The 16,876-nt window shown below is 38.7% G+C and overlaps 1 protein-coding gene across 1 annotated transcript in view; it reads right to left on the bottom strand.

Moving 5' to 3' along the window:
- The window catches only part of ARMC2 (armadillo repeat containing 2), a 61,393-nt gene extending 44,918 nt beyond the window's left edge, over positions 1 to 16,475 (bottom strand). Inside the window, exons 1-5 of the mRNA XM_009072024.1 lie at positions 16,258 to 16,475; positions 14,912 to 14,984; positions 12,550 to 12,718; positions 11,115 to 11,322; positions 9,491 to 9,541 (exon numbers count right to left, since the gene is read on the bottom strand). Of these exons, the coding sequence (XP_009070272.1) occupies positions 9,491 to 9,541; positions 11,115 to 11,322; positions 12,550 to 12,718; positions 14,912 to 14,984; positions 16,258 to 16,475 (719 nt within the window). The remainder of the gene's footprint in view (positions 1 to 9,490; positions 9,542 to 11,114; positions 11,323 to 12,549; positions 12,719 to 14,911; positions 14,985 to 16,257) is intronic.
- Positions 16,476 to 16,876: the final 401 nt, after the last annotated feature.

The following is a 16,876-nucleotide window of genomic DNA, read 5'->3' as shown; positions in this document are numbered from 1 at the left end:
GATTTTAAGGTCTGGCATTTTTGGCCAGAGGAAACTACTACATACACGTGTGATAAATGTATTTATTCAGTTTGTCCAGCTACACACTCAAGCAGCACTGATCTAAAAGAAATAAAGAAGATATACTCTATTTGCTATAAAACAGGAATCTTTCCTCCCTTAAGTTCTGAACTAAACACAAAGGTCTTAACCTGTTTTCTATTCTCAGTGTATGTTTAATTTAACACTTCTTATTCAATTGACAGTTCTTGTACCAATACAAGCTAATCTCCTGAATTTCCTTCTAAAGAAGACAGTAGTGTGTTAGCCATGTTGTTCCAAGTTTTTTTAACTTGTTAATTTAGTTGCTATAAGGCTTAAAGCTAAACTGTTGTTTAAGTGGTTTGCTGGATTGGTGCCTAAATCCTGTCTGTCAGTCCAGACAGAAGATATAAGTCATCTCATCAACAGATGGAGACAGAATAAAAGACAAAGCTCTTGTAAGATCAGATCCCTACAAAAGGGACAGGACAGCTCACTGTGATCAGTCAAAAATTTCCCAAGCAATCACATTACAGAAGAACAGTTGCTTCATTATGGCTAACAGTGAATAATACTTTCTTCTTACAGCATGAGTGCTCCAAAATCCAAATGCTTACACAAACTATCTTGAAATTATTTCAGCTCCTATAGAGAAATTTCTACTCCTCTGGGGAAGCAATATTTTAAAAAATAAAATTTTAAAAAAAAGGCAAGTGCTTGCAGCTCTACTCTGCAGCAGAATGACACCTGTAAGAGAGAGGGGTTTCAAGGGGTTTCACAGCACGCATCAAATCCAGTTTAGTGTACTGATAGAAATAAAAATTTGGTTCCATTTATGTCAATACCTTGTCCTATAAACTTGAAAATTGTTTCAGAAACATTTATATGAAGTTCAGCCATCCCTGAAAACAAGACAGCCTAAAGGCCACTAGATAAAACAAGAGAACAACTTCAGTCACCTAATACTAACACAGGTATATTCAGAAATCAGTACCTTCAGAACTCTCTGCAGGCAGGACAACACTATCTGCCTGAATATGACTGTTTTGAGTTTGCTTTCCCCAGAAAAAGAGTCTTATAACTATATCCCATTTGTGCCTCTTCCCCAAAAATGTAAATCCACAGAATGAATCCAAGAAACTTCGGCAAGGACAATCCTATGAGTTTTGTTGGAAGCAAAAGCAGATTAATAGAAAAAGACACTGAAGCAAAGGAAGACAGAAACACCATATGTGCGAGATGGAAGGCAAGACTATGTCAAAGTCTAAACTGCACAAAAAAACCCAAGTTTGGTTGGAAGCTACTGTTTCTTAAACACCAGTATCAACCAGTTTAGAGACTGAAATGAGTAGGAAAGCAGACTGCTGTGCTACTGGTACTCACAGAACTGTGTGTGCTTTTGGGAAACATCCTCGTAAGGTAAACAGCTTAACTGGAAGTCTCATTATGTCCAGAAGAAAAATACACTGAATAAGTACATAAATGAGAATAACTGGTGGGCAGGCTTAGCTTTAGGGAGTATGTACAAGTTCTGAATTTTGTGAGAGGTTATAAAATCCCTTCATCTATCTTTACCATGGTGCCAACTTCATTTTAGTTACAGAGACTTTCACTTCGTTATCTCTACACTTTCGTTGAGGGCTTAAACTTCAGTAGAAGCAAGAACAGAAGTTAAGAACAATGCAGTTAAAATGTAATCAACCTATCCAAAAAAATAAGTTACCTACCATTGAAGGGAACTGGCTTGTCAAGAGAGTGGTTGCCTTGGAAACAAAGTCAATTGGCAGAAATCTGATCATCTGATAAGGGGCTCATCAGGAAATCAACTGACAGAGGCTTTGATGATTTACAGAAGAAAAAGAACTTGGAAACTGGATCATCTCTATCCTTCTCATATAAAAGCAATCATAGTAGCCTCTCTGAAGAACACTGCTTTCTTGAATACACACAGAGTGTGAGGCCTTCCAAAAGGAAAGTGAGCCAGCACTGCAGAAGTGTGGTGGGTTGACCTTGGACAGATGCCAGGTGTCCAATCACACTGCTCTATCTCTCCCCTTCTCAGTAGGACTGAGGGTAGAAAACAAGACAGAGAAAAACTCGTGGGTCAAGATAAAGGCAGTTTAATAAAGCAAAAGCAAAGGCTGCATGCAGAAGCAAAGGAAAACAAGATTTATTCTCAACTTCCCAGCAGCAGCAATGTCCAGCCACTTTTCAGGAAATAAGGCTTGGATGCCCCACTTGCTCCCTTCCTTTCTCTTAGCTTTTATTGCTGGGCAGACATCATATTGTATGGAATACCCTTTGGTCAGTTTGGGCTAGTTGTCCTGGCTAAGTCTCCTCCCAGAATATTGCCCATTCCAGGCCTACAGTGTGGGGTGAGTGTTGGAGAGACAGCACTGCTGCTGTGGAGCACTGCTCAGCAGTAGCCAAAACCCTGGTGTGTTATCAACACCTTACTAGCTATCAATATAAAGCACAGTGCTATGCCCTGGGGAACATTAGCTCCATCTCAGCCAGACCTAATAAATGCTCAGTATTTTTGCCTGGTGAAAGAATGGGTAATTAAGTGAAAGTAGCATTTCTTCAGAAATCCTGCATGTTAAACATTTACTTGCTTGTTCTTGCCATGAGCCTCTTGTTAAATGGTAAACCTGCAAACTCTCACCCTTCAGTGGTATTCCAGGAAAAACTACATTTCTATGAACAACATCCCAGAGGCAAAGAATTGAACTAGTAATCTCCAAAGAAGTTAGACACAATAGCAAGGTTTGAATCACAAATGTGAATGTAAGATCCCAATAGAGGAATAGTGCTTGGGCTCTTTCCTCATAATGAACCTCAAACATCTGAGTGTGTAGCCACCTCTTTACTTGTAGAATAGGGCCTGGCAATGGGCCTGAATTTTGGGTCACACTGTTCCATACAGTTAGACCCTCAGCATGGTCCCCACTACAGTTCTGGCCCAAGAAAGGTGGTACTTTCCTTGACAAATTCCTGGACACAGGGCACAAGTAAGTAGAGGTAGGGACATTCCCAGCCAATACTTTGAGTGGGGGAAGGAGAGAATTAAAAACACTTTAATTGTATTAAAATAACCCATGACATAGCAGTTGGCCACTAAGCCAGAGACTAACTCCTTTGTTTATTGTTTATCAACCATTAGTACAGATGTATCCCTGGTGCCCCACCAGTTATTTAGTTACCAGTTAAGAGGGGCACACGGCCTAATACTAACAAGTTAATGCTTCTCTACAGAATTGTCTCTATCAAGCACCTGTGATCAGTGAGGTGGCAAAGCTTAACAAGAACAAAAAGAGAACATGATCATCTTTTCTGGATTGTCCAGCTTCAAGGCATTCCCTCCAGACACTATCCTCTATGGTTTATCATAGTTATGGTTTACCATAGTTTACTATGGTAAACTTCATGTAACACCCACATAGCCTTCAGCTTTGGGAGGCAGAACTAGATGACATGGAAGTGGGAAAGAACACAGGAGTACAGTAACAGAGATAGGTCAACAAAGGGTGAAGAACATTAGTTTTCAAAGAGAAGATTAGGAATAACAGGGTATGAGCAAAAGACAAGGGCCGTGGTTATGGAAAAGGTCCTAAGTCCCACACTATCTGCTTCTGCAAGTGCCAAGGCCTCACACAGCTTTGCTCATCCAGAGGTTATGTGTCTCTTCTTTTGCACCCATGTAAACTGAGTATGTGGACTCTCCTGAAGTACAGATAGGGACTGAGACTATCCCATGTAAACCAGTATCTGAACAGACTCCTACAATGGCAGAGAGCAACTAACACACGGACTGTGCATGGCATGCCCTGAGTAAACACTGAGAAAACCACTGAGAGTAGACACTATCTGGTATCTGGAAACAGATTTCTTTTCCATTTTTAAACAAGGAAATGAAAATTATTTACCAACTTAGTGATAGATAAGATAATATGATCCTGCAGAGCACCCCTGACGTTGTATTTATAGGTGTCCTTTGTTGGCAAATTCTATATGTGCGTTTAGGGCAACTTCTTTGGAGCAGACGGGTGGCTGAAGGCATCAGATCCACCAAACTCGTTTCCACTGACAGAAATAGAATAGATACTAAGCTTATGACCTGAGGACTTTATGAAGACTGGCTAAGAAAACACCATTTTCTCTCAGTCAGCTCCACGCAAAACTTTCCAAACAGCACGATATCAACAGCATTTAAACCAGAAAAGGCACCTTGGAAGATACCTGGGAAAACACACAGCACACTGCCTTCTGAAGGCATCACCTGCAGAAACCACAATCATACCAAAATTTACAGTACATTTATATACAGTTTATAAATTATAAATATGAAACAGAACATAGTCTAATTAGTCCATAAGCTTGTCTTCAACTACCGCTTTTTTGGTGCATTAGAAGATATAAAACTGGTAAGTACAGGCACTCAGAGAAAACCCTCTCCAGAAGCTCCTTCCTGATAAAGAAGCCATAGACTGTGCTGCTCTGATGCAAAAGATTATCCACGTGCTCTCAATAAAGCACTGGCCTGGCTGCTAAGTAGCATTTGCTAAAGTAAAGTAATATTTAGTTGGGGTGGGATTCTATCTATTTTAAAGGCATTTAAGTTTATTGCCTCTCAATGTCTTTTTATTTCTTTGATGCCCTTTTTGTTAAGTCAGAAAACTGTAATTATGAGCACACAATTTCTACACATGTATATCTGCAGAGCTTTTTCTACATCTACAGAACCACAGTTCTTATCTTCTAACTTCCTTCCTCGTAAGAAATCTAAGCCCCGAATAGTTTCATTGTCTGTCCTTAGTGCCCTTCACTTTTTTGTCTTTATTTTGGCAAGGTAAGCAAACCCAGTCCTACTTGATCTCAAAGTACATTAGCCATTTACGTGACAAAAATATACAGAAGTCATAATAGGTCATGCTGAAAGTCCGTCTTGCTTAGTGGTGGACTCCAACAGTGACCAAAAAGCTTCTCAGATGCCTGCAGCAAACTGAGGGTGTTACTGGGGTGTCCTGCCTACAGTTCTCCTTCAGTTTCTACCTTCAGGTTTTTCACCCAGCTGCATTCCCTTCCCCTCTTCTTTTTGTCTTCCATTTTCCCCCCTGTAGTCACTCAATGTCTCCCCAAAGTATCTTCCTTCATTCCACTCCTCTCAGCCCCCACAACTTCCTTTTTCTGGTTTACTTAAAACCCAAAAACGTGACTCAAATGTTTATAAATTTTATTTTGGATCCTTGATATATCGTTGTTTTCAGGTCTGCAAAAGTGTAGGAGAGCAATTTCTAACTTTTCACAAAGCTCTAAAAACAGTCTAGGCACTGCAGTAAGTAAGAGATGCAGACTGTTTATACATAAATACAAGCACTGAACATCTGATTTCACAAACATACGCTGTGTGCATTGGAAAGCCAGACATGAGACATCTATACACAAAAATCACGACATTTTACTAAGTGTTAAGAAGAACAGATTTACAGCAATGCTAAGCAGATCCTGGGGGCCTGCTCAGGCAAGCCAAATGTATCAAAAGGACTACCAGGCACAAAGGTGTTCTTTCAGACTAGATCAGAGTTCAGCCCCCCTGATTGTGGATAATCCTCAAACAGATATGCCATTCAGAAAGACTGTTCTTTGAGATGTTACTGACATATATATTCAGACTGTGACTACATCTACCGTATAATCTGGGTTTATCTTTATTGCTAGCAGTATCTAGGATGAAATGCCTTCTATTGATAAGGATCATTTGCCTATTTAAGCAGTTGTGTACTTTCCTTTCAACCAAAGTTTCACAAATTCTATATGGACTACAAAGGGAAAAGCTGCAGGGAGGTGTTGTAAAAGTATACGCAACCAATAAATCCTTAAAAATAACAGTCACAGGTAAATAGTTTTTCCTGTTTCAAGTGCCTGCCATGGGGGAGAAGAAAGAGCTCTTGTCACACAATCACTGACAGTGTCACAATGCACCCTCCCTTCAGGTATATCTATATGCACTGATAAGATTCTTGCCAAGCCTTCTCTTCTCCAGGCTAAACAGTCCCAGGTCTCTAAGCCTTTCCTCATACAAAGGATTCCTTTCATATCTTAGTAGCTGGACTCTCTCCAGCTCTTTCATATCTCTGTTGCATGGGAGACCCTACAACTGGTCCCAGCAGCCCAGGGGTGACAGAGGTTTTTCCAAGATGCAAATCAACAAGGTGCTAGATAATCTCATCTAGACTCCCTTTTCCACAAAAGATTGGACTAGATAATCTTTTAAGATCTCTCCCATCCTGAGCTGTTCTATGAACCTGGTGACCTCCAGGACTCCCAGGTCTTTTCCTGCAAAGCTGCCTCCCAGCTGGAGACTCCCCAGTATGTAATGGTGCCTGGAGTTGCTCCTCCCCAGATGAAGGACTTTGTACTTGTCTTTGTTAAATTACATCAGGTTCCTGCCAAACCATTTCTCCAGCCTGCTGAGGTTACTCTGGACAACCCTCTGACATATCGGACGAGTTGTTTACATACTGACTGCCAGGCACCATTTTTCCTGAATTATTCAGAACTCTGGTCTCATGAACTGCCCATCAGGCCTCTTGGCAGGAGCACTGGGGAGCACTGTGCAAAGATCCACAGGGCTCTAGACCAAGTTTATCAGGGCACAGCCAGACTCAGCAGCTCTGTCTCAAAGAGAGGGATAGCAGCTCCAGGGAAAGTTAAATGGTGATCCTGGGAATTAGGGCACTAAGGACAAATGCAGCAGACCCTGAGTCAGCAGCAAAGAAAGGAAATCAGAGATGGAGCTGCAACAAGTGAGACAAACTGCAACTTATGTTATCAAGAGAAGGTTCATTTACACAGTGCTTAGGAACCCTGATCAGATCACAAGCCTCCTGCTACCATGATTCTTCCACCATGTTTGGTGATCAGCAAACAAGAGTTCTGACTCTATAATTACTGATGTTAGCAACAAGACATTGCTCTGCAGACTCTGAAAGGAAGTATAAACAACATCCTAGTATTTTTGCCAAAGCAACTAATAGAAATTGGTTTTAGCTTTTGGCAAAATGAGAAAAATTAGTATTTTGTTTTGTCATTTACTCTCATAGAAATTAACTTTTCCACATGCCAATTAACATTTGCATTTTTCATTAATCCCTTCGTGCCTTTTTCATTATACTATCCAGACCTTTTATGTTGCCAAAAGGACATCAGAATTAGTTATTTGTGTTTTCTTTCATGAGTTGAATAGTAGGGAATATGTTTTTGTGGGTATTGTTTTAAGCCAAGTGTTTTCTTCCTGACCCATAACTTAGCAGTTGAAAGGCACTCTAACTTTTTAGACAAAAGAATTGACCTTCATTGAGCCACTTAAGAGAATGTGTCCCTATTTTGTGCAGCTATCACAGAATCCATTACATCATCTGAGGGACAAACAAGACAGATGCAAACACAATCTGGAAACAAGCAATAGGTGTGCCTTGAATAAAAAAGAACTAGTATAACAGCTCCGTTTTTAAAGACTATTTTGCTTTTAGAAAAAATAATGGAGACAGTAAATTACTTGCAGACAGCTAAAAGAGATATAAAGTATTAAGCCAATATTTAAACCTCTAATCAATCCTGTTTCTCAACTACAAAACCTCTAAAAAGTACACAAATAATTGAAAAACTGATAATACAGATGCCCCAAAATTATTTCAGGAATTGTAGAGAATTATATAATATAGAACACCCTAAGAAAAGACAAAAAAAAGAGAGTGAACACTATAATCAAGACTATAACTGATACCACTGATATGAGAAAGGTAACGTAATTTGCAAAAATATGTTGACAAATAGGCCAACTACACCGAGTCATCCTGAAGATATATATAACAATTCTTCTGTAAGCACAATCACTGGCATAGTCCATTACTTATGACAACTCCAGTGATAAAGAATAGAACATTATTTATACAGCCTGTTGATGAAGAACTTCAAACAGATGTTAAAGAGCATGGCTTAAAGGAACAAGCAAGGCTGATGAAAAACTTATATTCTTATCCTTTTCATTCTTCACAGACTTTGCATCTTCTCCCTAATACAGAAAATAGTAACAATATCTATTTGTGGCAGGGCATCTTTAAGCAATTAGACAACTAACAGCCTAATTGTAACCATGAAAAATACCTTTAAAAACAGCCTAAATATATTTGAGTCTAAAAACCACAGCATCTTCTTCCTGACTTGAATCTTGCATAAGCATAGCAATTCTGAACAGAAAACAAATTTCAATGCCTTCTTACTATAGTCCTACCTAGACCGAATTGGAACTCTTTGTTTTCCCTTTGTGTGGCACACTTCACCATTCCAGAATTACAATTCAGCTGGAAGTAAAGACTCTTAAGACCTAGATGTCCCAAATTTGGAGACCAATGACCTTATCCTCTCTCTGGAGTACACAGTACAAATGAACCTGAACTTCACTATCTCTCTGATGAGCTAAGAGACCAGAGGTAAGAGCTACCTGTTACACTTTTCTGTAGAAGTTTATAAGAAGTTTTGAAAAAAGAATTCTTTATTCCCCATGTTCTCTCAGTATCCCCTAACCCTATACAAAACCAGGCACCTTCTTGAAGGGGCAGGTGTCATACTTTCTTTGGAAAACACTGTACCTCTGAAAGCTTTCCCACCACTCAATTGCTTCTTGCTTAAATTAGTGGTCCAAATAGCTAGTGGAACTGAGGCAGAAATAGAGAAAGATTAGTTAGGAGTAGATTCATTTCCTGATTCCCAATCTTTATGAGAACAGCAGAAGTTGTCAATATATATAATAAAATTTAAAAACAAAATCTGGAGAACCAGCTAAACCATACAACAAACGAATATCTGTGCCATGTTATTCATTTCAAAAATCATCCAGAGCAGAAAAGAATGGGTATTCCCTTCAGGAAAGAAATCTCTCTCCCCTGTAGGGATCCTTTTCTTTGAAGAGAAAAGGAATGTATATTTTGGGCACAGATGTGAAGGCAGTTGAAGCAATCGGACAGAAGTGATTTCCAGTGGTCCCTTCCTACCCACCCTGTTCTATGTATGGATCTATGATTCACTTGTCCCCTGCTTTTATCATTTTCTATTGAAATATTCCAAAACTCTAAAAAAGCACAAGAAAGAGAACTAGTCTTATGGAAGCAGTTGATGAATACATCTCAAGGATACTGTCAAACAGGCAATTTAATAAGGGCAGCAACGGTGAGAGAAAACAGGGCACAGTATATCTCCTTTACAGCACCTGCTAATCCTTTTGCAGCTATTTATAGAAATCATTCATTTAAACAAGGATAGAACAGGCCACATGGGAATGAACTGTTTGCCACCAAACTTTTCCACACTGAAGGCACCTACGTTTCTAAAGAAGTCCTGGAATGACATCTAAGCTTTCCGAATATTGACAAATTGGAGTAGGGAACGAAATAAACTAATCTTTTCTCACCAGGGAAACTGTTGCTCTTCATCAGCAAATCTGCCATCACTGTTGACACTTCTGTTGAAATATATGAATGCAGAAAACATTTTAGAAGTTTCATTTTCATAGCAATCACAATAGATAGCAAAGCACAATGGCTGGAGGAAGATGTAAACAAAACTTAGCTTCCTTATGATTATCAGAAACCATTCCTTGCTTTCCTGAGGCAACATGCCAATAAATTCAACCTGCTTCAATTAATATACCTATTCTATTACAACTAGATGGCTATTTGCAAAACAGAATTGCAAACAAAATGACACATAATTTTTCCCCTCAAAAGGTCCTTTTCTCTCTTCCCCCCCCCCAGTACCTATATAAAGCAGTAGTGATTTCATTAGTACCATTCATTCTTTTCATCAGTCCTTGGGACAACAAAAGAATGTGAGAAGGAAAGTGAGCAAGTCTCTTGCTGGAAAAACACACTTCCCTTCTGTTCTCTTTGAAATAAATGTCATAGCATTAATGGCAGGAATCTGCCATGCTATTTTGGCATGCTCTACTGTTTCATCATCAACAGAAATACAGCTTCACTAGGAAAGCTATTTCAGTGTGTATATAGGAACAGTGGTGAAAGGGGAATAAGGAGCCTCAGGCACCTTCTGCTGTATGAAGTGTACTATTTCTACAATCCTGTTGCTTAATTCCTGCAAAGATTTTAAATCCCTGGGATACAGAACTGAGGCTGACACAACAGTTTCATGTGGGGAATGACAGGACTCTAGGTAGTAAATGTTTTCACATTCCTTTAAGCCTTCATCCTATTACTCCTGAATACAATGTACTTTAAATAGAAAATATCTTCTAACTTCATACAAGATGCCTCAAGTATTTATGACACAGAACCAGATGCAATCTAATCCTTGTAATCACCTACTACCTATAAGCACATTCTACTGACAAAAAATGCCAAAACTCTCCTACTGCAATGATTCTATAGTACTAGTGCCTTTTATATATGACTACTATGAAGACCAAACTCAACAAACTACACAGAAGGCTAGGTTTGTGATCCATGTCAGCTGCTCGTCAGATGAAGAATGACATCTCTGAACTCAGACAAGGTCACAGATCAAGGTCTGCTTGACTCATATAGTATCAAATACTGGGTCCATGTGGTCATTGGTATAAGTCTTAGCACTGAGTTGGAATGTATGAGAGCAGTTGAGATTATTTACAGCCATTCCATCATACGATAGCATGAACTGCTTGGGCTGATACAGATGAGGGATCTTTGTCCTCTGCTAAAAGGAAACCATTTTGTACTATCTTTGGGCATATTACAGAACTGCAGGCATGTCTGGTACTCCAAGGCATAGCAGTACCTAAGTGGTGTTAGCAATCTTTGGTGCAAGGGTATAATGCAGTACATGCAGCACTGGCAAAAATCATCTCTGACTCAAGTACATGGCTCTACTCACCTGTTGAGCTAAAGGAAGAATGTATAGCACCTTAGAACAACAGGATTGAATGGCAAAAGCAAGTACATTGAATTTAAACTTGAAAATTCTGGTTTGATACTTGCACAACTGAGTATCTAGGAAGAGGGTTGTGAGGAACATGCACATTACCATACCTGACCAATACTAACCTTTCTCCTCTCAGTTGAAATAAACATTTTCCTGCTGTCCCTTTGGTGAAGTCTTCACTCCCTGATCTGCTGATATGCTTATTATGCAGTAATTGTTTACTTTCATCATTAAATGATGTGTAGGACCTTTGCTCTGCTAAGCAGTTACTACTACTGCCAAGACTATTCACCATCATAGCTGGTTCTTCAGAATCTAGCTTTTCTTCATCTGAGAGTCAAAGAGAACACATTTTGTGGAATGTTCTTACACAACACACACACAAGAGAGCTCAAAATTAGTTATTGTTTGTTATGTTACATTACCAAAATTTGCTCGCATCAGTTGGAAAGGTGAAAAAGCTTAAGACTATTTAGTCATTGTCTTCTTATGAACAGCATTTCTAAAAGTCTTTCACTTTTGTGTTTTAATATTACATCCATTTTTTATTTCCCTCTTACAGACAGGTGGATTGCAGCTTGTGAAAGTAGTGATTGCATTTCAGAACCTGAGTATTATGGAGGAACCCAAGGCAAAGGCAGCTGTTAATCTTGTACCTTGCTATATACACATGATAAGAACCTCCACAGAAAACCTCATGTAAACATTTGCATTATCCCCAAGGGGGAGAAGAGACCAACTCAGACTACAACTACATTAGGTTCTTAACTTCTTCAATTAGTAGCATCAACTTATTAAGGCTAATGGATTTAACTGCATATAGGGATTCATTACATAAAGGATATATTTATAGGGTAAGTACATAATAATGAAGCAAAGTTTAGTACTTGTGTAAAACTTATTTAACAGTAAGCTAAAAAGTGAGATGCTCAGTTTAACACGTAAAGCAATAATCCCAGACAATGTAAGAATTGTCATTATTACAAATGAGCCTTCATTAAAGACAGCCCCAGCACGTTTCATTATGAGTCAATGTGTAGGAAGCCAAGAAGCCATTTCCTATCTGCAAGAAAATTACTTTTAAATCCCACATTTAGTGACCTTTATTAAGTCTCCACTAATGAAACTCTTGACAACAAATACAATGTAGTTGGAGGCCTGTCAAGACATATCATTCCTTTTTATTCCTCCTTTTATGCTCAATAATCCATCAGGGAATCTCCTTAGATGATGGCATCTCATTATCTCTTTAAACATGTCAGCATTTAATGCTAATTTTACCCATTGAAGAAAACTTTCAGCAAAATTCCATTACTTAGACACCTATAGGAAAAAGAGGCACCTGAGCAGCTTTCAACTTGCTTTCAGAAGTGAAAGCCAGCACCATTTTTGGAACTCACAGTTTCAAAACTGCCTTAAAGCCATTTAAATACTTTTCTAAACTTACACTGAAAGGACCTGCAAGTCCTTTAATATAATAATTCAAGCAATTAACAATATCAAAGCCTGTCATGCAGTTGTATTTCTAGGAAATAATATGTATCAAAACATTCTTACTCTGATCTCGAGGAACCACTTTAGCAGAAAATAAATTCCCCAGAGAAGCTGTTCTAAATAAACCTGCCCAAGTGCTGCTGACTCTTCCAACCTCTGCAGCATCAGCAGGAGGTTTTGGAAGGAAAACAGAAGAATCTTCATCTTTTGTGGAAGTGATTAGCATTGGTTTCTGTGACAAAGATAAAGACGACTTTTAAATAAAAGCACAGATAATTTCATTTTCATATAAGCAAAAATTAAAAGAAAAAAAAGAAACCCACATGATTTATAACAAAGGGCTAAGTTCAGAACAGAATAGAAATTACAAAGGCTTGCTCATTAAGAAATTTTCATATCCAGGATCTAATGATACCAAACAAAACAGGTATCTATACCATTACCACCACAAAAAGCCATTTGTAAGCAAACATTCAGAGGTGCAGAAAACAAAAACTAGCTTGAGCTGAACAACTCAGAATTATTTATTCTCCTCATAAATTCTCATTTAACTACATCTGCAGTATGCTTATTTGTCAAAGAAAATGTTGTGCCAAAGACATGTGCTAGCAATGCTAGAGGTACACATCTATTCTTTGACTTGTTTTTGAGCAATAAAATAGTACTTCTAAAACACTTCAGATGTGTTCATGGGTCACATGTACAACTTCCTATCACATTGAGACAAATCATGCAGATCCAGAAACATACAAGTCCTATTTCTATTTGTGCCAGTATCTTGCACCTTAGAGGATGTGACCAAGCTCCTGAACCTCTAGTACAAAGCACTTGTTGTGCCCTTGTCCTGCACAAACACATTGACCTGTAAGATAAAGGTTCTCTACCAATTGCCTTACAATTAAGAATCCACTATGAAGTCTCCAGCTGATCCATTAGAAATCTCCACAACATTAGCTGAAGACAGCCAAGAGGTGAGACCCACTCCTCACCACCACCATGACTAATACAAGTTCTTCATTTACAGTGTACCAACTTCTCTACACTGCTAAAGCTAAGAAAGGCAGTTTTTGCATTGGTCAGTAGTTTTCTCTAAATTTTTTTGCACTCTCACACACAAAATAAATGAACATTTAACACCAGTACTTAAATCCAACTGTAGGTATATTTAATCTAAATAGAAGCATGGTCAGAATTTTTAACTTGATTCATATAAATACATTACCTGATTGAAATTATAGAAGTATAACATTTCTTGATTTTTCCCCCTCATTTCCTAAAGAATGCTACATGTAGATTACTGTCTTGAAGAAGCAATGTATACAGCAAGTTTACTTAGCTATTGTAGCATGCTCTGTTCTCTCAGGTTAAAAACAAATGAGTGTGATTTAATATTATATTTAAAGAGGAAATATTAAAATAAAAACAAAACTTGAAAGAGAAGATACACTTGTTCTCAATTTATAAGTGTTCCACAGAGAGAGAAAAGGGATTCTCAAAGTATCTCTATTTGTTTTGAAATAAACCACAGTCACTACATTTTATAGATGGGTAAGTCAAACAGAAAACACAACCACCTAGTTATTGATCACAGAACCACAGAATAGAAGTGGTTGGGAGGGACCTCTGGAGGTCCAACCCCCTGCTCAAGTAGGGCCAACCTAGACGCAGTTGCCCAGGATCATGTCCAGGAAGCTTTTGAGGATCTCTGGGCAACCTATGCCAGGGCTTTGACAGCTTCACAGTTGGAAAAGTGTTTCCTGAAGTTCACAGGGAACCTCCTGTGTCCCAGTTTGTGCCCACTGCTTCTGGCCCTTTCACTGAAAAGAGGTTGGCCCCACCCTCTTTGGACCCTCTCTTCAGGCATTTATATACATGGATAAGATACTCCCTGATTTTCTCCAGGCTGAATGTTCTCATCTCTCTCTGTCCCTTCATCAGGCTCTCTCCAGTAGCTTTATGTCTTTCTTGTACTGAGAGGCCTAGAACTGGATTCAGCACTCCAGGTGTGACCTTACCAGTGCTGAGCAGAGGGAAGAGATCAGTTCCCTCAACCTGCTGGCAACACTCCTCCTAATGCAGCCCCAGATACCATCAGCCACTTTCTTAATGGCAAGGACATGTTGTCTCATGCTGATGGTCCTGAACTTTTTCCATTTTAGTAAACTTTCACAAGAAAGGTGACTCAAGTATCTGTCTTCAGATTCTTGTTAATGTCACTTAGAATTATAATGTATCACAGCAATATTTAAACAGTCTGAATTACTTTCAGATTTACTTCGGGGAAAAAATTGACAAAACTGACTCAGTAAGTCTCAGGCTAACATTACAACAGATCTCCATTTCTCTCCAACTATATCTTTTCCCACCACTATTGATAAACATGTTTTTATGTCAGTACTGCATGAGTTATTTCCAGAGTACTCACATGATCCAGTGGGCTAAGACGAGCACTAGACACTGGCCTTGATTCAGTCAAATCAAAACTGGATGCATGAAGACTAACAAAGAAAATAAACATAATATGAATAAAGCAGACATGGTGTTTTGTGGTCAGTTGTTTTGTTTAACTGCATGCTTCTTCCCTTTGCCAACAAATATGAGGAAAAGAAAGAAGAAAGGAAGAGTGAGAGAGCACTATCTCATTTCTAATGCTATTTAACTTTGATACCTGGGAATCCAGCAGAATAAGGAAGAATTACAAGACTGCCTGTGATACAACTCTATCACCTCTTCATTTCATACACATCTATAACAACTTTCTAACATAAGCCTAAATTCCTGCACAAACCCAATTGTGTCATTGCTCAAGCTATTTGACACAAGCTGCTGAACACTACAGGGCAGAAAGCACAAGCTTGTGTTGGCATGAGCATGATTCTTCCCACACAAAGGAGAAGCACAGAGAGAATGGATGTCAGCCAGAGGGACCTCATTACCTGATCACCAACAGCTAAGGCATTCTCAGTCTCTTGCTTTCTTGCACAACACTACACAGTAAGGAATTTCACATACATTGAGTGCCTGCAGTCACACTGCCATGAAAACATCATGAACACTGGCTGGATTTTAGGGATACTGACTGGCTTTTATGGCTAAACATGTTTCAGCATCCTTTCTGCCATGCCTGACACCTAACAGTACAGATACAACTCATATCTCCTCTCTGCAGTCATTACAGAACTGGTACCTAAGGAGAGCTAATAAAAATGACTGGGAAAATGGATGAAAACAGCCCACTATATAATTTTTTTTCTCTTTTGTCACAAGAGACAGATCTATTGAGCTCTGTGAATTGTAGAACACAGCAAAATTCCATTATAATTCTGAAGTAGTATAAACTTTGGTTGAAAATTAGCATTTCAAACTTCAAGACCTATAATATTACATTTAAAATATCTGAGCAGGCTCTGAAAAAAGATCTAGCATACAGGTTATGTGGAAACAAGTAAGCTTTCACATGTTCTAGGAATCAAACTGAAGACTATCTCAAGTAAAAGCATTCAACTGTCTTAAGGAAAAGGCAAGTAACAGACCGTTTTCCTATACTATTCACCCTATAGAAAACTAATGTAATGACTGCCTCTGGTAGCTCTAATCCAGGAGCTTCCTGCACATGTAGATTAACACCAACAGTAAGGATCATTAGAAGAAGGCAAAGGATGTGATTAGAAATACAGATTAACACAGGCAAAATAATCACCAGAAACAAAATTACAGAATCAAATCTCTTGTTGCTAAAGGATATTTGAAAAAATCTTAAAGCCATAGTACCTAAACACTGAAGGGGGTCTGTTTTGAGGAGCTCCTGAGGATCCAGATCCAAAAAGTTTCCTTTGATTGCCTGTAGGTGTAAATGGTCTCCGAGTTCTTACTGTTCGGAGAACACTTCTGGCTTCATTGATAATATCACAACTGGTCTTTGGCTTTGCCACTGAAAGCCAGGAGAATGGTTCTGCCTTTTTTGTATTTCCAGTCTTTGGAGCTTGCATTCCTCTGCAAAGTACTGCACAGGAAGAACACAGTACAACATACATGAAAGGCACAAAGTATACTGCTAGTTTTAAACTACAAACTAGTAACTCATCAATGGTTGTGGTACCACAGTGTAGTTAAAAAGGATATAATAACTTAATCCTAGACAGTGCTGAACCAGTGGAAAATAAGGTTCAGTGATACTGCATTTCCCTCTCTATTCCTCAAGTCTGTAGGAAAATACTGAAAAGCAGAAAGTATGTGACACAAGTCAAAGAAGCATTACTATCAGTAACTGAAGCACAGTTATCAGTAATTGATAAGCAGAGACAAGCAAGAACAGGCAATCCATTTTTTTCCCCTGAAAAAAATGACTTCCCAACCCACCCCTAAGCACACACAAACACAGATAACACTA

This window comes from Acanthisitta chloris, unplaced genomic scaffold (assembly GCF_000695815.1).
Source record: "Acanthisitta chloris isolate BGI_N310 unplaced genomic scaffold, ASM69581v1 scaffold33143, whole genome shotgun sequence".
NCBI lineage: Eukaryota > Metazoa > Chordata > Aves > Passeriformes > Acanthisittidae > Acanthisitta > Acanthisitta chloris.
The sequence above is the reverse complement of the archived record's forward strand: the minus strand, read 5'-3'. Positions and strand labels throughout refer to the sequence as shown.